This window comes from Pipistrellus kuhlii, unplaced genomic scaffold (assembly GCF_014108245.1).
Source record: "Pipistrellus kuhlii isolate mPipKuh1 unplaced genomic scaffold, mPipKuh1.p scaffold_m20_p_5, whole genome shotgun sequence".
Classification (NCBI taxonomy): domain Eukaryota; kingdom Metazoa; phylum Chordata; class Mammalia; order Chiroptera; family Vespertilionidae; genus Pipistrellus; species Pipistrellus kuhlii.
Window position 1 is genome coordinate 72,184,540 of NW_023425551.1, and position 25,565 is coordinate 72,210,104.

Genomic DNA, 25,565 nt, shown 5'->3' on the forward strand with positions numbered 1-25,565 from the left:
ATAGGTTATTGAGGGGGAAAACTGAACAATTAATTTAAGTATCTTCTGAATAAGCCAACTAACATTTTCTCTATCAAGCCCAGGAAGAAAAATTTTGGACTGTTCATATTATAAGTAAAACTTGAGTAATTTTTGTAAAGTAATTTTTATGAAGATACACACACACACACATTTAATATTTACCCAAGGATTTATCTTATTGAATTTTAAAGAGAGTAGAAAGGTGTGAGGGGGAGAGGGAAAAGAGAGAGAGAGAAACAACATTGATGTGAAAGAAACACATGGGTTGGTTGCCTCCAGCTTGTGCCCTGACCAAAGTCAGGGATTGAGCCTATAACCGAGGTATGTGCCCCTGACAGGAATCAAACTCGGGACTTTCAGTCCATGGACCAATGCTCTATCCACTAAGCAAAACCTGCTACAACTGAGATGGCTTTTTCTTTCTTTTCGATAAGTTTGTGGTATCTACTGTCTGTCCTCATATTTCTGAAATTTCACAATGTTACACCTAGGATGCTTTATGTGACATGAACCCCATTGATTCTTCTCTGATCTCATCCTTAACCATTCTACTCCCTATAGCTATCTTAGCCTCCTTTCTTTTCCTTGATCATATGCAAGCATGGCCTTGCACAGAGTCTTTGTGCTCCCTGTTCCCCAGCATGCAATGTTCTCCCCGATATTCATTGCCTACCCCCTTCTCGTTTCTGCTCCAATGATAACTTAATAATAAGTACTTCCCTGAACACTCTGTATAAAATATGCATAATAACCCACCACCACCCCTGTAGCACACCTTATCCTGCTTACTCTTTTTATTTTAACATAGGAATAATTATGACATATTAATTTGTCTCCTGACCATTAAAAGTTAAGCTCCATGGCAGCATGGACTTAAGTCTGTTTTGTTTAATGTTGCATCTCTGTTGTTGAGAATTGTGCCTGGTTCCCAATAAATGTTGTTAATAAGTAAGTGATGTGACTTGGTATGCTTTTTGATCTTTTATTATGTCAGCAATTAGATTCAGTTTGGAATATTGTGGTCTTCGGTTTGGGGAAATTTTCCTAAAGTATTTTTTAATAACTTCTTTACCTCCTTTTTTCTCTTTCAGAAAGTTGTATTTTGGGATGTTGAACCTGAATAATTCTCCAACTTATCCCTTCTTATTTTTATTTCTTGTCTTAGTTAATTATTATACTTATACTATATACTAGGTTTAAGTGCTTTGGAGAAATTAAAATGCGAAACTCTCTACCTATAGTTTCTTGTGAATCTACAGTAATTATTGACATTTATTTGCAAATTGTCAATGCCAAAAAAATACATTGTTTTTTTTATAGTTCTTCACTTTTAATTCATAGTTATGGCAATGACAATACATAACTAAACAAATTATTTGAATAAATACATGGTATTAATATTTATGTGGGACAGGAGAAACACCAGAATCTATAAATATATGACACCTGAATCCAGGTGGTTGGTGAAAATTTATCTTCCTACCTGCACTCTTACCTATAAGGAGGCAAAGAGCACAGCATGTAGTGAGGCTCTGTGCTAACACCTTTCTCACTAACTCCTACATTCATCCTTTAGGACAGGAAATGGTAAGGGTATGACAGAAATGAATTTTTCTTAATAATATGATATCAAAAACTGTGCCAGACACTTTGTACATATAATTTAATATGGTCATTGCCTAATTCTGAAATACAAGTGTCATTATGTCCATGTTTAAAATGGATTGAGGCGAAGACGCATTAATTAGCACAGTTCACACAACCAGTGTCAGATCTGAAACATCAACTGATAACTTTGAATTTAATTAAAGTCTTAATTGCATGTTAAGACTTCTAAAATAATTGCTGTGTGCCTAAGAGCAGATCTGTATGGACCATATGAAAAATTCTTCCCCTATTTCAAAATACAACTCACTTACATAAGGATATTTACAGAAATTTATCAGACTGTTAAAACTCCATAAAACTATATTAAACCGCGACTTCTGTTTATTGGTTAAGTTACTGAATTTTACATATTTAAGTATTAGTTTATATGAAGAAACTATTAAATATTAGTTTACATGAGGAAAATGGAGAAATTAGCTTTCTACTGGATGTGGGATACAGTGGAAACAGGGAGTTATTGTCCAACCGACTTGTTTAAATCCCATCTCAGTCATTTAAATGTTCTGAGCTGCTGTTTCCTTATCTATAAAAAATCTATAAAATAGTAATATAACTTAACCCATAGAAGTTTTATAAAGATTAGAAGAACTAGCAGTTTTTAAAATATGTAAAATATTTCAGACATCTTGTAGTGTATTCAGTAAATGCTAGTTTATGTTCTTGTTACTCTTAGTATTTGTGTTACCCTTCCTTAAGTTAAATCTTGGCATCTGCAATGACAAGTCCCCCCACTGGCTCACGTTATTTACCTGGAGGAGGACACTTCCCACCCATTTCTATTTTAAATGATCTGCACAAAAATAGTTTTAAAAGGAAACAAAAAACATTCTACTTTAGGTGTTTTGGGGGAAAGTGGCCCTGGTGAAGTTATCCTTGATAAGTCTTTAGACTTTTATGTTAATAGATATGTAATGTTTGTACCTCCAGATCCACTTTTCACCTGCCTCTTTTTCTGTATCCTGGGAGGCTCATCTCCAGCATCTCTCTTGCCCTCTGACTTGTGTTGAGTTTGTGCAAGATGCCAGCAGGAGATGAATATAAGGCCCAAGTTGGCTTCTCCAGCTTTCAGGTTCAGGATCAGCTGCCTTCCCCTTAACTCTCAGTCTAAGCCATCAAATTTCAACCTTTTTCATCTCATAGCACACATGATCTACTTACTCATATTCTGCAGTATAAGAGGATTTCTAGTACCAAGAATTAGCCAATCAGATGCAATCTTACTATAGGACTTGACCAATAAGATGCAACTCTATGATATGACCTATATATTTAAGATTCAATACAGAGCCTTAACACCAGATGGCCCCCCCCCCCTTGAGTTAAAAGGTACCACACTAACCCTAAACCCTCATTACATCTTTGTAAATAGTTTATGTGTAAACTCTTATCCAATTACCTAGTTTAACTATGCTATTTTTTCTTTGTTTCCAAGCCCCTGACTGATAAATATATCATATACTAGAGGCCCAGTGCATGAATTTTGTGCACCAGGCCTTTAGAATTTAAATAAATATCAATGATCCTGTTTGTGTCATTTCCAGACACACATATATGAGCTGAGAACCAACCAGATAAATTCTAAAAATGGAGGGTTTTTTCCCCCCTAAGTCCTGGTTAGAGACTAGAAGGCACAATTTGATTTACCTTTAAGGTAGAAATTCATCATGGCTAAAATATAATTGAACTAGCATGAGGTGCGTAAGCATATTTTCATTAAACATTTTAAGTGATCTGTAGTAATAATGTCTTTGACTTTCTTTTCAGATTAGTAACCTTAAGGTAGCCTGTGGTTTTCTTGTAGAACATTTGCAAAGGTGTTATTCTTCATCATAGCATATAAATTATAGTGCTTGTTTCCTATTTATTGAATACTAGTATAAAACTTATTTGATTTTCAACATAAATGTGTTTAACTTATTAAAATATATTTTTTATAATAATCATAATGCCTACTGTCATTTATTGCACATCTTACCTAAAAAATAAGCACAATTTATAAACTATGTTCTAGACTGAGCCCAGTGATTCGACTCTACAAGGTGCTCAATAAATATATATATCAAACAAATCAGAGTCTAGTGTTCAGTTTAAAATGTGATTTTTTTTAGCCACCATGCTTGCTTACTTCACTCTATCCTCACCTATAAGACTAGGGTCTGAAGATTTGCTATATGTAGCTTCTCTTTTAGCAATACCACTGCCCTAAAAATTCACACGAAGAAGTAAAAAATCAATATTGTCGGGCAGATATTATGTTTTAGGCATCATCTTTTTTCTTTATTTTTTCTCCCTCAGTTGTTCTTTTTAATATCCCTGCAAGACAACTGCTATAACTCCTGTATTTCTTTCTTTGTTTGTATGTTTAGTTACTGGCTGCATTCGCACAGAGCCCATACTAGGCTCCAACAGTGCTCATCCTTCTCCTGCAGTCTCTGTGCCTATTTCCAAGTACCAGTCATACAGTTTCTTATCTTATGTGACTCCTGCCAAATGGCTTAGCTACCATTTCACTTCTTTCTGGCACACATTGAAAATTTGCATTTTGGAATGGAAGCCTTATTGTAAAGATATCTTTACCAAATAGGGTGGTGAGCCCTAGATGGTTTGGCTCAGTGGACAGAGCATCAGCCTGTGTACTGAAAGGTCCCAGATTCAATTCCAGTCAGGGGCACATGCTTGGGTTACAGGCTTGATCCCCAGTAGAGGGCGTGCAAGAGGCAACCGATCAATGATTCTCTTTCTCTCCCTCTCCCTTCCTCTCTGAAATCAATAAAAATATATATTTAAAAAACCCACAAACAACAAAAGAGGGTGGTAAGTGGTAAGCTGGCTGAAGTTACATACAAGGTCCCCAGGAAACACAATGGAAAGGAGGTGATATTTGATATGTGCTTGCATTAGAGGAGACTCCAGGGAGGTATGACACCTCAGATGCACTCTCAAAGAATATAGGCTAGGTCTTCTTTCTCAGAATGAGACTGTCAGTATTGTTGGGTGGTTGTACAATTTATTTTGGTGTGAATGAATCTCAAGAATGTCCTGTCCCGGGAACCAATTTTAATATGTCATAATTACAAGAGTTTCATCAAAAGGTTGGTGAAGCTTGGAGGGCTCAACAAGAGCTAAGCCACACATATGTAGTTTACCTGTTGGAATGGCTGGAAAGGCACTTCCCCAAAACCTGAATATGATAATCACTTGCTGCCAGACAGCTCAGGGTATTTCATTGTCTCTTGTTGGCCAAACACCTGAACAGCTGTAGGCTATTCCCCAATCTGACAATGCTTCTGTAAACCCTACCCTTTGGAACCCTACCCTTTGAAGTGTATTATCTCCAACTTGCCTTAGGACAAATTGTGTTAATAAAAAGCACGGGATCTTAAGTCAAGGGTTAGTCTTTAGCTACTTTAGCTGAAGCTCCTCTGACCTCCAATGCCTTTCAAAACTATCTTTTGTCTTTGAACGCCTTCTTAATCATCGATGCATCTGCCCTTTCTCCAGATTGCTGAACCCTTCATTATGTTGGGACAAGAACCCCCGCATTAATGGATGCCCACCCAGGGGCTCCAATAGTCGTGGTCTTGGCATTAGTAACAAATCTAAAACATTTCCTCTGCTTACTAAATTATAGTAAACTCTTTTCCCTTTTTTTTTTTTAATTTTTTAAAACATATTTTTATTTTTTTTCAGAGAGAAGGACAGGGAGAGAGAAATGGAAATATCAATGATAAGAGAGAATTATTTATCAGCTGCCTCCTGCACACCCCACATTGGGGATCGAGCCCACAACCAGGGCCTGTGCTCTGACCTGGAATCAAACCTTGATGTTCAACCACTGAGCCACACTGGCAGGGCCCCTTTCCTTATATAGACTGCTATTACTAACCAAGAATGAGTCATCCCTGGCAATACCGTATGTTTTTATAGTGTTTTCTAATTTTTCTGCTGCCTACACCACATTATTTCATTTGATCTTCACAGAGACCTGTGAGTGTAAGAAGATTTGTACTATATTTTGAACACCTTTAGTAACCTTTTGAATTCATAAGTGGAATATAGGATTGACATGTGAGCCTTAGAAACCTAACTTTTCATTTAGCTTTACATATACTACATCTAATTTGACAAATACTATATACAGCATTGATTTGGATACAGAATTTGAATAAGGGTAACTTTCTCTGACAACTGAGGGGAAAGTATATACAAATTATCTCTGTTCAATAGATTATAAAAGCATAGGGAAACTTGGAAAAGGATAGGCACCAACCTCTTCTGTGCATTAATAATTGCATCACTTTAATCCCATTTTGCAACTGTCTTTGGCTTTCAAATGTAACGAACTATTTGGTAGGATATTGGAATAATTAACTATATCACCTGCTGATTTGTGTACCATGGTAAACACTGGGGTACAATAACATATGAATGATAAATAGGATTTGTGGCTGTTTTCACTGGTATAGCTAAGTAGATTTTCCTTTGAAAATTAACTCCCATCTGCATCTCACTAAGTTGTACTATCTTTTCTTGTGATTCTTCTTTTTATTTCTTCTCTCATATATGTGATTAATTTTGGAGCCAAAAGTAAACTATGCCTAGGGTTAAATACAGGAATCAGAATGTAGAAGCTGAAAGGACCTTTGGAGCTCATTTGATGTCCACCTTTCTTTAGTTCCCAAGTGAAGAAACTGGGGGCCAGAAATAGCAGCTAAACTATTCTGTTCAAATCTATATCTTAAAAAATATATTCACACTAAGCCATGCTTTATACTTTATCTTGAGGTGATTCTACATGAGAAATGATTAAAGAAGCTATTAGTTCTTTATCAAAAGAAACTCATGTACTTTAACCTTTAAGTGAGTGTTTACTTTCTTAAAACTTGTAAGGAAGTGATTCTAGTGACATATACATATGTGTATGAATGTATATATATATACATACAGATATACAGGGTGTTCCCCAAAAATGTATACTCACTTTAACAACTGATAGCTCAATTTTGAAAATGAAATGTATTTTAACAAGCACTGCCTTTATAATTATTCAAAGTGTGGGTGTATATATGTATTTTTTTAAAATATATTTTATTGATTTTTTACAGAGAGGAAGAGAGAGGGATAGAGTTAGAAACATCGATGTGAGAGAAACATTGATCAGCTGCCTCTTGCACACCCCCTACTGGGGATGTGCCCGAAACCAAGGTACAAGCCCCCTACCTGAATCAAACCTGGGACCTTTCAGTCCTCAGGCCAACGTTCTATCCACTGAGCCAAACCGGTTTTGGCTGGGTATATATTTTTTGAGACACCCTATATATAGGTATTTTAAAAATTTTTATGAGAGGGAAAAAGTTAGGATGGTTTTGGAAACTTCTTAAAGTAATGATCATTTAAAGATTTTTTTTTATTAAACTACTCATGAAATCAATTTGTATAGTGCAATATATGCAGATAATTTGCCGAGTTAGTTAGACCATAAAATGGAGGTAATTTAAATGCTCTGGAACACGCCTCAGGATGCTTGGCGCTAACTGAAGAAATGCCCATGCCCTCCTTGTGTCTGGGTCAGGCTCAAAGATCCAGCATCAGAAACTGCCATTCTAAAATTCTAAAATTGTTACTTTCTCCATGTATTTTCTAAACAAAAAATGTATAAAAATGCTTTTGCTAGAACAAGGGTGATAGTAATATAGATAAAATTAGAAATCAGTTTTCCCCATTCCTCATCATTATTCTTTAGAATTATTTTATTCTTTGTATTTGATAATTTTTCTAATCATTATATTGGTTTGTGTGTGGTCTGGTGTAATTCAGTGCCTTATATACCCTCATGTAACCGTGAAAATATAGTATAAAACCTATGTTTATTCCTAAACATTTTAGGATGAAATGAAGTCAGATTATCTTATGAAAAATTAGGCAGTGTTCCAAAGAACAGTAATCAGCTCAGTCTTTTATCTGTTAGATTTAAGTCCTGTGGAGAAATAAGTAATGGCTGCAACTCTCACAGAATGTGAGAAGAGAACATGGTTGGAAGCACAAAGATGTCAAAAAACAAAAGAGGAAAAAGAGATATTATTAAATATGGACAAGGAAAGTACCTATTTCGTAGGCTACTAGAAAATGTTATGCTTCAAAAGAAAAAAAAAAAAACTTTATGCTTCTAAAATTTTAAAAAATGCAACTGAAATGCATTTTTGGACTTCTAAACTATCATTTTTAGTTATGAGTAACAGAAAAATAGCTGCATATAATGATGAATAAATTCAAGATATGCTGACATCTTTCTATAATTTTAATTGTATTTTAGCTTAAATAGTTAAGTAGTATTTTAGTTTTAATAGTTAAAAAGTAAATAGTTTTAATATTAGTAGTATTAATAGTATTAACTATGGTTAATTAATATTATAGTGTTTAAACTATAATATAGTTTAGTATAGTAAATAAATTAAGGTATATCATTTAAGCTGTAATCTAGTATATAAATTTAATTTCAACTTTAAAATTTTCCCCAAATATCCTTTTGCTTGCTTTCAAAACCTGATGTGTTTAGATTTGAAAGTTGCTTATGAATAACTTACATGCAGAATACTTTAAAAGAAAACTTTCAAATGGTGGTTGTTCAACTAATTTCACATTTAAATAAGAGTAACCAAAGAATTAGTTCCTTGTCAAGGTTGTTGTTCTTATACAATAATGCAGTCATTGTTTATTGGAAGTTTTTAAGCTTTGCAGGCTTATATTGATTGTGGCTGGTAATTCTTTTATATATAAATATGGATTTTTGAGGCATGAGATACTGATAATTATAGCCTTATCATATTTTTTAAAAACTTGACTTAACTGTGTTTGACTTACTATTCTAAAAAAAAGAAGAGTTAAAATGAAACTCTAAAAAGTTAGGCACATCTTTTATCAATTTATATACTTGTTTATGTTTCAAATGTCTAAGAGAGTGGAAGTCCAGTCATCAAACATTTGTTTAGTTCTCAGTCCTTAAGCTGGGTTTGCATGAAGCAATTGGCTTGAATGTTTTGATCCAAACCTTTTTGGCAACCATTTATTTGCCAGCAATGAAAATGTTTTGAAAGGCAAATAAATGTTTTTGTGGTTGGACTTTTCTGTGCGATGTAAGGCTTGATTTAGTGATTTTACTTTCTTCTATTCTGAATGAGAAATTAATCTTGGGGAGAAAGATGAATGGCTTGGTTTTAGACATTTATTATTCAGTTCCAGTTTTGTGTACCTAAACATCTCTCATAGTTTGCTGTGATGGTTAAATGAGATAATATGTAGAAATCACGAAGCATAGGACAGTACATTCAATAAATGTTAGCATGAAAGGAGTATCAGCTGCTGTTTAAATATGGGTGATATGTCCTTATTAAGACTTTCTTAAAACCCCACTAAATGACAATATAATAATTTTAAAAGGTATGAACTTACAAAGACAAAACGAGAGAGGACAAAATATCAGATGAGAGATATAAAAAATTTATGAAAGCTTAAAAGTGGATAGAAATGGTAACAGCTTAACAGATCTGAGAGAAAAGAAGCATTGGAACCTGAATATCAGAATTACTATGTGTACGGGTTATTAATAGCGGATTTTGTAATCAAAGAAAACACGATAATTTCAAGAGAAACATCAAAAGTGTTTTATTCAAAGTACCATCCATTGCTAACTATACATTTCCCCATCTTTCAGGTAATTTGTGGTTACCATCCCAATAGAACTTTTCTTCTTTTGAAGCAAACCATTCAGAGACCTAATTTTTCATTTCTTCATATGTTTTGAAGTACTGCTCAAAAAGTACATGTGCCATCAATCAGAACAAGTGGTAATCTGAAGGAACAAAGTCTGGTGAATAAGGCAAATGGGATCATACTTCCCAGCAAGATCTTTGAACGTGTCTTTAACTGGTTTTGAAGTGTGTGATGCTGCATTATCATGAAGCAAAATTACTTTGATGTGTCTTCTGGCACATTCTGGTCATTTCACAATGAAAGCGTGGTTCAAATTGATTATTTGTTGTCGGTAGTGATCAGCATTAATGGTTTTATCTGCTCCTCTAACTGCTCCCCCTTGCTGGACTGATCACCCCCTAAATGCCCTCCCCTGCTGGCCTGATCACCCTTAACTGCTCTCTCCTGCTGCCTGATTGCCCCTAACTGCCTCTGCCATGGCCCCCATCATCATGGCTTTGTCCAGAAGGATGTCCAGAAGAAGTCCTAGTCTATCCGGTCGAATTGGCATTTATTAGTATCAAAAGTATTATTTGATTTTTAATGTTACATGCATTTTATTTTTTTCCCCCCATGGGAAGTAAAGAAACCCTCTCATTTATTTGATTAAACAAAAATAAAATAAGCTGCTAGGAACTATTTTATTTTATTTTATTTTATTTATTTTTTAAATCAATCTTTATTGTTCATATTGTTACAAAGGTTCCTCATTTCTTCCCCCCTCCACCAGGTTCCCACCCCACCCTCCACCCCCTCCCCATCCCCCATTGTCCTCATCCATAGGTGCAGTTTATGTTCAGTCTCTTCCTCCCTCCCTTTCCCCAATAGTAAATCCCTTTTCTATTTACTATCAGTTACTTAGCATTTTCTCATATCAATAATACCACCACATGCCCAATGATACATTTCACACAAAAGACATTTCCAAATAGGTCAACCAGCCTCATCCAGGCCCCACCCAAGGCACTCAAAGATCAACACCCCAGCCCTATACTAACTCAACACATCCAGATCTAAGCCTTCATCACTTGAGTCAGCAGACCCTCAAGTTCCCACAAAAGTTTCCAGCCATGTCTGAGAGGCAGCCGTGGGGCAGGGGCAGGCGAGGAGTGAGCTGTTCTGGGCCTGGCTGCTCCCGGCCTGGCCTCTGTTGCTCTGGTTCGTTCCACAACCAGCTGCTCCGGGTCTGGTCACCGCCGCTTCTGACCTAGTTGCTCTGGACCTGGCTGCTGCTGCTCCGGGCCTGGCCGCACCCGACCCAGCTGCTCTGGGCCCGGCTGCTCTTGGCCCGGCCGCTCCGGGCCCGGCCACTCGGGCCTGGCCGCTCCCAGCCTGGCAGCCGCTGCTCCGGGCCTGGCCGCACCCGACCCGGCTGCTCCGGGCCTGGCCACACCCAACCCGGCTGCCCCGGGCCCAGCCGCTCCGAGTTTGGCCGCTCCCAGCCTGGATGCTCCGGGCTTGGCTACTGCTGTTCTGGGCCTGGCTGCTCCCAACCCGGCTGCTCTGGGCCCGGCTTCTCCGGGCCCGGCCGCTCCAGGTCTAGGTGTTCCTGGACTGGCCACCCTGGGCTTGGCTGCCTTCGCCTCAGGCCTGGCTGCCACTGCCCCAGGTCTGGCTGCTCCAGTGCTGGCTGTTGTTGCTCTGGTTCTGGCTGCTGCTGCTCTGGGGCCTGGCCGTTGCTGCTCTGGGCCCGGTTGCCACTGCTTTGTGCCTGGGCACTCTAGGCCTGGCCACCGCTGTTCCAACATTCTGTCCTTTTTTTTTTTTTTTTTTTTTAAACGCATTTATGTTGCAATGTTGGCTGGTGAGTTGAGCTCTGACTTAGTCTTTGATTTTTCAAGATCTTCTTTGTATTCTTTCTTAAGTAATTTTACTATCTTTTGCTCTCACTTGATTTCTTCACATTGAGAACTTTAGTTTCTTCCTCCTTGTCCTGGGAGCTCAGCAGGTTGGCCTGTGGCACCCCTTTGTTCTCCGTGGGCTCCTGCGCTGCTCCAGCCTGTTGCCGGGAGTCGCGCCACCCAGGAAGCAGCCCCTGGCCTTGGCTCCATTGCCTTCGCTCAGAGGTCGATGGCTCAGGGGCACCCCCCTCCCCTAGGGGCCCCGTCGCCTGGCTCCCTACCGGCGCCCGGCTGGCTGGTGTCCAGCAGGAGCTCCTGCTCCCTGTCGCATTCCTCCAGTCTGGAGCTTTTTTTTTTCTCCTCCCCGCTAGGGGAGTTTAGGATCAGAGTCAACAGACTGTCCTCTGCGTGCAGTGCACGTGACTCTGGGAACTCCACTTTTGGCCACTCCCCTGGGATTCCGCCTCACAGCCCCGTCTCCCCCTGCCCGAGCCTGGGTCTCCAGGGTCTGGTCCAGGACTGGGGTTCAGAGCAGTCCGGACTGAGGCTCAGTGCCGCCAGAGGCTTTGTTTCTTCCGGCTAGGGTAATCCAGCATCAGAGTCAACATTCAGTCCTCTGCGTGCAAAGTGCGCGCGATTCCAGGGGCCCTGCTTTTTGCTGCTCGCTTGGGATTCCACCTCACAGCCCCGTCTCCCCCGCCGGAGCCTGGGTCCCCAGGGTCTGGCTCATAACTGGGGCTCAGCGCTGCCGGTTCTGGGGTTCAGCGCAGGCTGGGGGTTTTATTTCCTTCCTGCTAGGATACGCCAGGCAGCACCCAGCCCTCTCCTCCTCTCCGGCTGCGAGGCTGCGACCTCTCTGCGCGCGCGTGCGAGCGTGCAGCATGTCTCCGTACCTTAGGCTTTTTCTCAGCTCCTCTGATTTTCCTTCTGGTTTTCTCTTTCCTTCTTGTTGTAGAATTTTCAGTCAGTCGACTACCTGTAGCTCTGGGCGATGTCCACTCTACATTTTAGTTGTATTCCATTGAAATTGTTGTGTGCTGCTGCGGTTAGGTGTCTACCCGAGCAGCCATCTTGGATCCTCCTAGGAACTATTTTAAACTCCAAAGAGATACCAACTTTGTTTTAAGATTGCAGTAGCTGATACAGGATCTCCTTGTTACCTTTTCCAGCCTTCTCTGTGGACCACAGTGATACATTCAGAAGTCCACTAGCCAGCAGAGTTTTTAAACCCTTATCTATTGGTTCTTCACCTGCTCATTGCCTGTCATGCCTGCGGCCGGCAGTATAACATTTATGATTTAAAGTAAAAATCTACAGGGGGAAAAACAAAAACAAAAACACCCACCCTAAACAAACACCTGGTTTAAAGGTTTGAGGGAAAACCTTTGTTCCCCCTTCTCCACTTAATTGATGGGATCTGCACCACTGCTCCGATGCCCATTTAAAAGTGTCCAGAGGCAGACAGCACCACAAGATGGGCTTGGAGATAGATAGTTTCTGTTGCCTGGACAGTTATGCCAGGGGTGCATATTCCTTACCTACGCATGTCTGCCTTGGGAGAAAAAAGTGTACTTAGTCTAATATCAGGCAAGATGCCCATGTTAACTTCTCCAATTCTGCATTTACCTTTCTCACAAAAGGGGAAAAAAAATCAAACTCAACTGAGTAATGTGTTCTATATTTAAAGCATTTGCTGACCAGGCATGACAGCTAATGGGCAGTATTAACAAGATTCATTAAAAAACAAAACTAACAACAAATAACCACCCTCCCACCCACCTGAGTAACAGGCGTCTTCAAACTACGGCCCACGGGCCACATTCGGCCCGCATAGGAGTCTGATCTGGCCCGCCAGGTTTTTTGGGCAGTGAGCGCAGCCGAGGTGTTACAGTAGGAATTAGTAGTTCACATAGTCCGCCCCTCCAGCTCTCTGAGGGACCGTGATCTGGCCCCCACTTTAAAAAGTTTGAGGACGCCTGAAACATGTTAGTTAAAAACAACAGCTCTTACCTTTCACCTGCATTGATTTTAGGGAAGAAAATAAATAAATTAAAAATATAACCTTACCACCCTAAAAACAAGAAAACCCCAGAAACATGAGAAACCTACACAGACTCCTAGAAACATTACACAAAACATAAAGATAAAACTGAATTATTACAGAGCTGGTTATTTAAAGAAAGTAAACACTTTGCATACATTTTAACTGAGAGAAAATTTTTAAAAAATAGAATTAAGTATTTCTAACATTCATAACAAAGTATCTGGTATAATTTAGATAAATAATAGCTATAATTACTTACTACTATGATAAGATCATTATCTCTTCTAGCCAGTAAAAACATTGGTTATTTATTTCAAATGAAAAAGAAACATATAAATCTAGAAAAATTATTTAATGTATTAAAGTTATACACTTGCTTAATGGAAGAGCTAGAACTGTAGTCCAGATTTCCTAACTCCCAGTTGCTCCAGACTCAACAGGAATGATTCAGAGAGGATCTTTGACATTATCTATAGCTGTCAAGTATGGTTGCAAGCAGAGCTGTGCTTTCATAGTCTAACCTGGAATCTGGTCTTGTAAACAGTGCATGATAGACCAAGGGATAGAAAGACAAACAAATCTTAGGCCAGTTCACTAACCTAGTCTAAGATCTTGCCTCTTTGTGACACAGCTTTCAACAACTCCTGCCTCTTAGTATGTATGAATGTAAGTATGTATGTATTATTTATCCTCAAAAAGGAAAGATCCAAGAAGCTAGCCAGAAACAAAAGGAAAAAAGTGCAACATACATGTTTAAAAACGAATATTTTCAGGCTGTTAATGATTTTTAAATTATCAAATTAATTTTGTTGTACTTTTATTTACTTATTCTCCATCACCATTTATCCTCCCTATACCCTCTTCCACTTCTTCCCACCTCACAACTGCCACACTGTTATTCATGTCCATGAGTTCTCTCTCTTTTTATTTTGCTATACTTTTAAAAACTTTTAAAACTTTATAGAAATATTTCTACTCAATTTATGTGGGACACAGCCAAATTGCAGGGGTTATTGACTTCATGTAGCCCAATTCATTTTTATTATAGATGGTAAAACTGAAAATCATCGAGGGGAAATAGAATGTCAACATTTAAGATTTATAAATTTCCTTTTGGGAATGGTAGTCTTGGATCTATAGATACAATTCAAAAGGAAGTTTGGAAGTGAGTATGTTAGGTAACTGGTTGAGGGAGATAAAAAACTTATTGACAACTACAATTAAGATATTGTAAACTGATTGATGTGCCTAGTTTGATAATAAACACTATTTTGTATGAAGATAATTATAGATACTTTTTCTTTGAGAAAATTATTTTGAAGCCTATATTTTAAAGAAGAAATTGGATCCCACAATGAAGAATTTCTCATAATTTATTTAGTAAGTACTCTAAGTTAAAATTCTCCAGAAAAACAAAACCAATAGGATATATGTGTATAGATAGATAGGTAGATAGATAGATAGATAGATAGATAGATAGATAGGTAGGTAGATAGATAGGTGGACATTTAGATAGCTAGAGGGATTAGCTCATATAATTATGGAGGCTGAGAAGTTCCAAGTTCTGTAGTTGACATGCTAAAGACCCCGGAGAGGCGAGATGTAGTGCCAGATCCAGTCCGAAGGCCTGAGAATAATGAGATGTTTTATTTTAAGTCAGAAGGCTGGAAAATACCAATGTCCTACTTCCAGATGGGCAGAAGCAAGTTCTCTCTTTTTTTAGACTTTTTGTTCTAATGACATTTTTGTCAATGACAGACCATCAATGATAGTGGTCCCATAAGATTACAGTGGAGCTGAAAAATTCCTATCACCTAGTGATGTTATAAGGTCATAGTATAACATGTTATGTATTTGGTAATGCTGGGGAAATAAACCTGTGGTTCCAGATGTACAAAAGCATAGTGCATACAATTACAAAGTACAAAACACTTGATGTTGATAATAAATGACTATGTTACTTGTTTATGTGTTTACTGTCATTATTTTAAAGCGTACTCTTTCTACTTATTTTTTAAAAAAGAAGCTTTGCTGTCCAACCAGTGTTGTTCAGTGGTTAGGTATCAACCTATGAACCTGTGTAGGGCATGGTTTGATTCCCTGTCAGGGCACAAGCCTGGGTTGCAGTCTCGATTCCCAGTAGGGAGGCAGCTGATCAATGATTCTCTCTTATCAGTGATGTTTCCATCTACCTCTCCCTCTCCCTTCCTCTCTGAAATCAATAAAAAAATATTTTTTAAAAAAAGTTTTGCTGTCAAATGGCAAGTCATATTAACCAGCTAGCAGCCTCATACATCTTGTGTTAACTGAATCTCTTGGTTGCACCATTTTCTCTTGTGGTGATTTAATCTTGTGTTGTTTTGTGCAGTAATATACTATACAGTACAGTACAGTAATATATTATACAGATAAAATAATGACTTGTGGCCAGGGAGCAATAGGCTATATTCCCTGTCAGGGCATATAGCCTAGGTGTGTACTGGGCTATACTATCTAGGTTTGTGTAAGTGCACTCTATATTTGCACAAAAACAAAATTTCCTAGCAATACATTTTTTAGAATATGTCTCTGCCATTAAGTAGTACATGACTGTATTCCACTGAGTGGTTGAGGCCCAGCCACATTAGGGAGGTCAATATGTTTTATTCATTTTACTGATTCAAATATTATCCTCATCCAGAAATATCCTCAAAAATAACACCCAGGATAATGTTTGACCAGATGTCTGGTTGACCAAAGTAACCATCACAAGCACACAAAGACATAAAGATAAAACTGAAATTACTGGAGCTTAAGTATAGAAAAATAAGAGAGATAAACAAGAAACATAATGAGAATGAAGGCATATAGGGGAATATGTCAGTCACGCATTTAAGACCACATTGAAGTTAGATTGATCTTAAAGTATTTCTGTACACTATCATTTCTTGTATATTTTATAATTAACTAAATGTATAATTTTATTACAATAAAAAGTATAAATGTACTATTTCATATTATTTTAATTACTGATTTGCTACAGTGAATAAGAAAGTATAACTTCTATTTATTTTCAAGGATTAAGAAATTGAAGGATATTTTTTAGAATACAGAATCAACCTTTTGTTTTAAGCACTTGAAGATATTAAGAGGGTTGTTTTTTTGTGTTTTTGTGGGGATTTTTTTTTGTGTGTGTTTTTTTTTGGGGGGAGGGGGGTGTTGTTTCTGGTTTTGGTATTTCCAAAGCTGCTCACCCATGTTTTAAGCTTGTGTTGTTGAAAAGGAATTTCTTTATTCTTTCTGGTAGATATAGAGAAATATTTCTAGAAGTAAGCTAGTGGGTAATACACACTTTAGTGTGATCACTGTAATTAGATAATTAAATTGCTCTCCTCACAGTAAAAAAGAAGAGGTCAGGGTTTGGGAGAGGTGAATTTGAAACAAGGGTCACATGAGGGCCAGATGGGCTTGGTGAGTAACACAATGGTAGCTTTCAGTCCAGAGGATTCACTTCACAGGAGTCCATGGCATATTAGTGAGAACTAGTGGTACTAGTGCTAATAAGGATTCTACCTTAGGTGAGGAAAGTTAGAAAATGGGGTGGATGAAAACTCAAGGTAAAGATTTCCTGATAATTAACCAAGACACAAATTCCTGATCTCTATAATAGTTGTGTACTGGTTTTGAAAAGATGTTTTAAAATGTCTACCTCGCCCAGCATTATGCTCAGTGGTTGAGCCAGGAGGTCACAGTTTGATTCCTAGTCAGGGCACATGCCTGGGTTGTGGGCTCCATCCCCAGTGAGGGGCGTGCAGGAGGCAGCTGATCAATGATTCACTCTCATCAATTATATTTTTATCTCTATCTCCCTCTCCCCCTTTGAAATCAATACAAATATATTTTAAAAATTAAAAAATAAAATTTCTAACTCTTCATCTTTATTTCCTCATCTTTCCCACTTAATGTTGGTAAATGAACATTTTTGAGATCTGTTATAAATACAGATCATATAGATGCAGTGTGGATAAATAACTGACTAATGGGAAAGCTGTTTAGGGATATCTACTTATCCTGACCCTTTCTTAGCATAGTAAAGTTACTGATATTTGTGTAGTATTACTTGACAGCGCTGCCTCCTGTTCTCTGTATGTGTACAGATGAATGGACATTGAGGTCATATTCTTCTTCACACTGATTGCATGTATTTTAGACTCTGATAGAAATGTTTTTATTTGGAAAATACACACATGTGTATACATATTTCCCTGGTACTCTCCCAGTTTTTAGAAAAAATGTTTAAATTTTCCTGCTGAAAACATTTAGATCTTTCTGAATAAATACATCATCTTTTTAAAAAACCTTCCCCCAAGATTTCTTTTTAAATGGTTCACAGTTAAATTTAAATTTCTATATTTAGGTAGAATTATGTTTATATACCAACCACCAGTATCCAGGAAGTTCAGTGGGAAGGCTGACACATAGGGAGTTTGTAGTCTATTTTGTAGTCTGTGTATTTAGACAAGGTTTGAAGCTTACTTAGCAAAATCGCTTAAACATTCAAGCAGAATTTCTTTAGTACAAATGCTCTATTTGACTTCTTATAATTGTTAAGATAATAGTGTGTCACTATATAAAGATTAGTTCTCAGTAATATCTGTTAGATTTAGACCTTTCAAAGAACGGTGCATTCAGAAACACCTTTTATATGTAAATATTTTTGTAATATTGGATAGAGTTGGTTTGGTGCAATCACTATAGTGTGATCAAGTTTGAAAGAAGTTACAGGCACATTTTTGTAGAGTTTTCTGCAGCATCTTTATTTTTTTCAGCTGGATGTATTTTATGTTCCTTTAACTAACCAAAATAAGAAAGTGATTGCCTGTGCCAAAAAATAGGACTATCATTTTTCACATTCTTTTCTTTTCCAGGGGCATTTTCAAGTAAGATTATGTTTCTAGGACTTCTGAATTCCAGAAAACTCCCGACTTTGTAGATATAAGGGCCCCGATGAACATTTCATGGGGACTCTAACTTTTCATGCAGTATGTTTTGTGTTGTGCATTCCAGATACAGTTAACTTTTTGTGTGCATGTGATTAGTGTGGAAAGAAATTAATGCAGTCCCGTATTATGATTTATGGACTGAATCCTTTGCCCACTGAAGACTTGCCAAAACTAAAACTATTTTTTTTCCTTTGGATATTAGAAACAGCTACTGTTTTTGTTGATCTTTTAAAGGTCTGAATGGGCCTATTTCAAATCATACCAGCATGGGAGTTCAGATTAATAATATACTTATTCAACTAGTGATACTGAGTGAAACCATTGCTCACATGGATATGAGGATACAATTTCATAAAATTATTTTCAGGTGTATTAATGCATTTCTGGAAGCTGCACATGATTTTTCTTTTGCATGAAAGAAATCAAGGATTTCTGTTTATTGTATCAGTTATAGGTGGGCTTATAAGTTAATTTAATTGCATTTTTTATACCTTAAAACGTAAGACATTTTACTTTTAAAAACAGTAATGTGATGGCTGAATTGTTCCCCAAAATGTTTAATTTAATGTGTTTTTTTCTTTCCTGAGACATCATGACTGCCATGTACTTAATTTATATTGAGAAAAATTCCTAAATTTTGTTGTTGTCAGTTACACCAAGCTGCTGAAGTCTCTCAGCTCCGGGGAGCAAGGGTAATATCTCCTGAAGATCTTCTGTTTTTGATGCGCAAAGATAAGGTAATCTAAAATGTTCTGCTGAATTAAACTGCAATGTTTGGTGCTTAACTATACTTATATGAGGAAACTACCGGTAAATACCCTTTTTACATAGCTTTCAAATTGGTATCATAACTATTGAATTGGTATTTTAGTCTTCATAGTTTACATGACAGAATGGTACTATAAAACTTATTTATTTTTTAATATGGGCAAAGGCATATATGTAAAACTATGCTGACAACTAATTCTCACTTATCTGTACATACCTATTTTGACATGTTCATTGCTACATAATAGTCATTAAATATTTACTGTTCTGATAAGTAAGTGGCATATTTACTTTTCTTCTAATTTTATACAGTATTACAGGCTGACAGAGAGTAATTTTCTACCTTAAAATACAAAGTTTATTCTTTGACACTAGTTTATAAGAAATAGAAAATCAATCCAGATGTATATTCCATTAGCATGAATATATACCATAATGTCTAGGGTTTTTTATACTTAAATATCTACTTTTATTATTCTTGAACACTGTTATAAAAATATCTGAACTGGTATTTACATGTCTAATTTGTCATAACTCTCTTCCATGAGTAGCTAGTTGAAAATATTTTATAAAATTTAAAGGTTTTAATATGTTTCATGAAAAAGTTACGTGTAAAACTATAATCACAGTTTGTTGTGTCAGATGTCATTGTAAATGAGCAAAAATGCCTTGTTACTAATGTCAGTCCCATATTTCATTTCTCCACTGATTTTTTCTTGCCTTTTATTGTACTCACCCATTCCTCTGCCACCATTTTTGTATGCTTGTGGCTCTGTTTTTTATCAAAAGGCTTCCCATTTGACCTTTTGGATAAACTTTTGGCTCATTACCTCTTAGCTAGTCTGAGGAATATAAAGGAAAATAAAAGAAATATCTTCACTTTCAAGAAAGTATAGTTTAGTTTAGAAAACCAATATGATTTAATTGAAAGAAGCACTTTAAGACTCACACAATTTTAAGATTATATGATTAGATGTAGAAGATGGAGAATTTTTTTTGCAGTGGAGTTGTCTGCCTGTGGTAAAACAATTATATCTAGAATGAATCAAACACAGAAGAACTCACCAGGATTCTGGTTGAGTAGTCTAGACAAAATCTGATTACTGTGTTGGCTCTGGAACTGGATAGGAAGGAAGAATTCAAAGAGATCGTGATTAATCAAAATAGGCAGGATTTGGTGACCATTAAACTTGGAGGACTAAGGAAAAATAGGCTTACATAGCAGTGGTCCTGGGAGAAAGGAGCCGAAAGGTGCTGTTGGCAGAAATGAGGGCCCAGAGCCAGGATTCCCTATGAAGGCATCTAGGAAGAGGGAGTTAGCAGAATGTATCTAGTCAAGTTTTCCTTTTCACTGACGGAGGTGAAGAGGCCAGCACACACACACAAAGTCCACATTGGCACATTTTCCTGCCTTTGGGGAAAGTAAAATTTAAAATCCTATTGAAACTTCAGGATCGTACACTAATTGACAATGCCCTTTACTGCCCAATGGGACTAATAACCAGAATCATTTTAGCACTTGAGAACATAGCTATAATGTTATAGTTGCCATTGTTCTTTCTCCTTAAAATAATACTTTTATTTATATGATGATATTTTCTGAACAGAATTTAAAGTAGTTTTCAGGAATGATATAAGACAAAATGCAATTTAAAGTACTGAACAAAATCAGCAAAGAGAAAAGGATAGTGAAAGACCTGTTTTTTTTCTTTTCATGATTTCAGTTTATTTAAAGCAGTATTTATTGACTGTCTATGTTTTACGTATTATACTAGGCAGTTTATTTATTCCTCACAATAATCCTGTAACATAGGTACTTTACTTACTTTGTAAATAAAGAAACTAAGGTTCAAAGGTTATTTTTCCTAAGTATAAAAAGGAGATGATTATAGTTGTCTATATCTCAGGGCTATGAAAATATCAAATAAAATGCATGTAAAAGAGCTTTGTAAAATGCAATAGTTTTCAGCTGTTACAGTATCTTAATCTTAAAGGTTAAGAACCAGTAATAATACATTCCAAGTGTAAGCACACAATAAATTGCAAAGTATTTGTAAGTTACTTTTAGAGCTAAGTAGTATCATGGTTTTCTAATAAACCTAAGGAAAGCCATTATTAAGACCCAACTATCATTAATCAACTTTGAGTTTCATAAAAATATGTTTCTCATATTACTGAATGTTTTCCAGAAATATAAACCAGCTCTTCTAAATAAAATAAAACTCTCAGAGAATAAAAAACAATACAAGGAGAGTACATGCTTTTTTAAAGCAGTTGTTACAAAATCCTTGTTTGGACTGTTTATAAATTGTTTAAAAAAATAAAATAGCTTTGTATGGAGAGTGTGATATTTCTCACAGTCTTCAGAAAGAAGTTAAGGCTCTTTATACAACCAAAATATAAAGGTAATTATTATAATTCTGGAGCATCTGGATACTTGTAAATAAAAAGTGCTTTTAAAAATACTTGTGTTTCAACTTTCATGTTTAATTTATGACTATTTTTTTTTATTATTACATGTACATAGTATTATGCTGCAAATTGGTGTATTTCCCCCAGTGATTCTGGGGTACTACTTTATTAAATTTAGTTATTATAGTCTTTACTCAGTAAATTGAATATATGTATAACATTTCTTATTTACTGATTTCATATTTTTAATAGAAAAAACTTAGAAGACTGTTAAAATACATGTTTTTCCGAGACTACAAATCAAAGATTGTCAAAGGCATAGACGAGGATGATCTTCTTGAAGGTAATCTAAACTAAATACTAAACTAGAACAGTGACACAGGTATATTGGACCTCACATTTATGTAATGTCAATGAAGGTATTCTAGTCAGAGTAGAATATATGTACTTCTGTTAAATAATGTAGTTTAAAAATTAACCAAAATTTTATTTAGTTGACAGCTAATTCTTATCATTTTCTACTTATTTGATTTAATAGTAATCTGGTATTTAAATTCCTTCTTTTAACAATAGGACCTGCTTTACATCAGAATATCATGAAACTAAGAAAATTTGGTTAATTTAAAACATTGTTTTAGCAAGCATAATTTTTCTCTTGTAGATATAGAGAACCAGACCTATTATGCCTTGGAAATTGATACATATGGGTTTTTCTTAATTTATTATAGAAAGTATATATGTTTTATGGTGTCACATCATCTTGTTTTGTGTGTATTTCTATGCTGATTGAAATCAGTTTAAAAAAAAACAACTAATGCAGAGTGGAAAATTTTCCTTATCTGATTTTTCAACTCAATTCCCCATTCTGGAATATTTAGAAAAAAATATTAATGTTGAATAATCTAACAATGCTAAGCCAAAATAGATAATTACTAAACAATGCTATTGAATTAAAATAAATACAGTTAACCCTTGAACAACATGGATTTGAATTGTGGGTCCATTTATATGTAGTTTTTTTTCAATAAATAATATAAATGTATTTTCTCATGATTTTCTTAACATTTTCTTTATCTACAATAGTTTATTTTATTGTAAAAATCGAGTATATCTTATCTAATAAAAGTAATATGCAAATTAACCATACCTCTGCTATACCCACAAGCCATGCCCACCAGCCATGCCCACCAACCAAGATGGCTGCGGCCACAGAGAGTAGGAGGGAGGATTGGGTTTCTCTGGCAATGGAAGAAGCCAAGCTTTCAGCCTGCCCTTGCTATCCTAAGCCTCCACTCAAGGCTATAAAGTTTCAATTATAGAAAGTAAACAAATTTCAGATACAAGGGCCTCCGCTTGTGTCGTTTGGGGCGTGGCTGGCCTGAAAACCACCATAAGCCCCTCGCCCAGGCTGCCTCACATCCCAAGGGAACCTCCATCCTGATCTGGGACACTTTTTAGGGTAAACCAGCTGGCCTCCACCCATGCACCAGACCTCTATCCTATCTACCATGTTTCCCTGAAAATAAAAGACATCCTCCGAAAATAAGACCTACTTACAAGTTTCCTTGTGAGTGAAATATAAGGAATCCCCTGAAAATAAGGTCCCCCTAGACTAAACATGAGAGATTTGGTCCACTGATTCTGAAAGAAATGGAGTCACAAGAAATTCACCAGGAAATTTAGGAATTGGATTGTTATGATGATGTTCCAGAAGATGATGACATGATTGTCATTGAACAAATGAGTAAATTCTTGATACTGTAGGATTCACAATTTGTCTGGTTTGTGTTGACAACTACCGTACTCCGTACCATATACGGGTAATAAATTTCCTTTATTTTCATTTAATAATAAATGTGTATCGTATTCTTCTTCATGGAAAAATAAGACATCCCCTGAAAATAAGACCTAGCACATCTTTGGGAGCAAAAATTAATATAAGACACTGTCTTATTTTTGGGGAAACAGGGTAATAAAAGAGTAATATGCAGAGTGATCATCACTTCAACATACAAGATAGCTGCCGCCATGTGATTAAGGATCCTGAACCTATGTGGACACAAGATGGCCACCACAAGATGGCCATCAGGGGAGGGCAGTTATGGATGATCAGGCAAGCAAGGGAAGACAGTTGGGAGGCACCAGGCCTGCAAGGGAGGGCAGTTGGGGGTGATCAACCCTGCAGGGGAGGGCAGTTAGGGGTGACCAGGCCAGCAGAGGAGGGAAGTTGGGGGCAAACAGATAGACATCAGTCAGGCTGGCATGGGAGTGGTTAGGGGTGATTAGGGGCAATCAGGAAGGAAGGCAGGTGAGCAGTTGGGAGCCAGCAGTCCTAGATGTGAGAGGGATGTCCTAGATTGGAGAGGGTGCAGGCTGGACTGAGGGACACCACCACCCCACCCCACCCCCATGCACGAATTTTATGCATCGGGCCTCTCTCTATATATATAACAAAAAATGTGTTAATTGACAATATATGTTATCAGTATAGCTTCCAGTAAACAGTAGGCTATAATAGTTAAGTGCTAAGAGAGTCAAAAGTTACAGGTGAATTTTTGACTAAACTGTGTTTGGTATGCCTAAACCTCACATTGTTCAAGGTTCAACTTATATTTTAAAAATAACACGTATTTTGGATTTAACACAGTGACTGCATAGTGGTATTTATTGCTGACATATATTGATAAAATATCTAAACAAACTCTACTGGATTAAGAATTCCAGAAAACTATTCAAAACCAACTGAAAAGTTAACAGACTTAGAAAGAAACTACTTTCATTTACCCTCAACAAATCAGCAATTGTAATAGCCATGAAAAAAAAAAAATTCTCATCAAATGTTTAGTCAGTGTTTTATATTTAATATTCCTGAATTTCTCATAAAATTTAATTCCTGGAAAGAAGTTCTCCAGATTAATTTAAATGTTCCCTTTTATGAATAGTATAAAGAATACAGATTTGAAATAGATTTGAACTTCAATTAATCTGCTTTCTCTCTGTAAGACACTGAGGGTGGTTTTCTTATTTGTAAGTCAGAAATTATACCAATTACTATGTGTAATTATTATGAAATTTCAACCTAATGCATGAAAAGCTCTTGATACATTCCTGCCACTGAATAAATGATAGCTGTCAATACCATGCTTTGAACATTACAGTGCTCAGAATGGCAAGAATAGTATCAGTTGCACTAGCATCATCATATCAGTTCTCTGTCCTCTCTTATTCATTTCAAATATCTCTTCTTTATACTCATTTAAATTTTCTAATTTTGTGTGTCTTATATAAAAGTTTTTAAAAGTTGATACAACATATACAATAAACTATTTACTCAAGTAAAATGCATCTACTGAGGTGGGATTTGTGTAATGACCACGTGAAGAGTGTGGTTCTCTTCCCCAGTGAAAGACGTTTACCTAGTGAAAATTTTTTAAATTATAGTTTAGGTTTGTTTTTTGTTTTTTGTTTTTTTTTTTGTTTTAGTAATTTTCCTAAGAGCATACAGCAAATGAAGAAGCAAACACATGTTCAAGAAAATCTTCTAAATCTCATTAAGACCAGTGTGTCTGTTGCTTTTGAGCCATGACCTACTTCCAACATTCCTCTCCTCCCAGCCTACCCTGCCAGCCCATCTCAGTATGATAGAAGCGTTACTCTGGGCAAGTGTGGCCAAGAACACCGGACACCTGGTTTTCCAGCTCCCAGTCTAGGGTAACAGTTTCACCCCGGAAGGGCAGGAGGGCACCATCTCTCATCTCTGGTTCCACGTTGCAGAAGCTCTGTTCTAGGCAGGCATAACTACATGAACTGGAGCTTCCTCTCATCCTCTGTTCATAGAGAAGTTCCACCGCAGACATAGCAGGCTGAGAATACTGTGCCCTGGTTGCCCACCTTAGCTTTCTCATAGGGAGTAAAGATCCATTATGAAGGGACAAGCCTAAAAGAAGAATTCCCATCTTTGACCAACTCCCAATTCTTGAATCCAGGATAGTTTCTCCAGGAGACAATGATTGCTGTTTCCACCCCCAGCTCCAGTATAGTGGTCCAAGATTCTACCCAGAACAATAACAGGACAGCTCT

General features: G+C 36.7%; 1 protein-coding gene across 2 annotated transcripts in view; it reads left to right on the forward strand.

Moving 5' to 3' along the window:
- SUPT3H (SPT3 homolog, SAGA and STAGA complex component) overlaps window positions 1-25,565 on the forward strand; it is a 393,577-nt gene that overhangs the window by 225,040 nt on the left and 142,972 nt on the right. For both annotated transcript variants that reach the window (XM_045573190.1, XM_045573189.1), the window contains exons 4-5: window positions 18,956-19,042; window positions 21,738-21,828. In XM_045573190.1, the coding sequence (XP_045429146.1) occupies window positions 18,956-19,042; window positions 21,738-21,828 (178 nt within the window). The remainder of the gene's footprint in view (window positions 1-18,955; window positions 19,043-21,737; window positions 21,829-25,565) is intronic.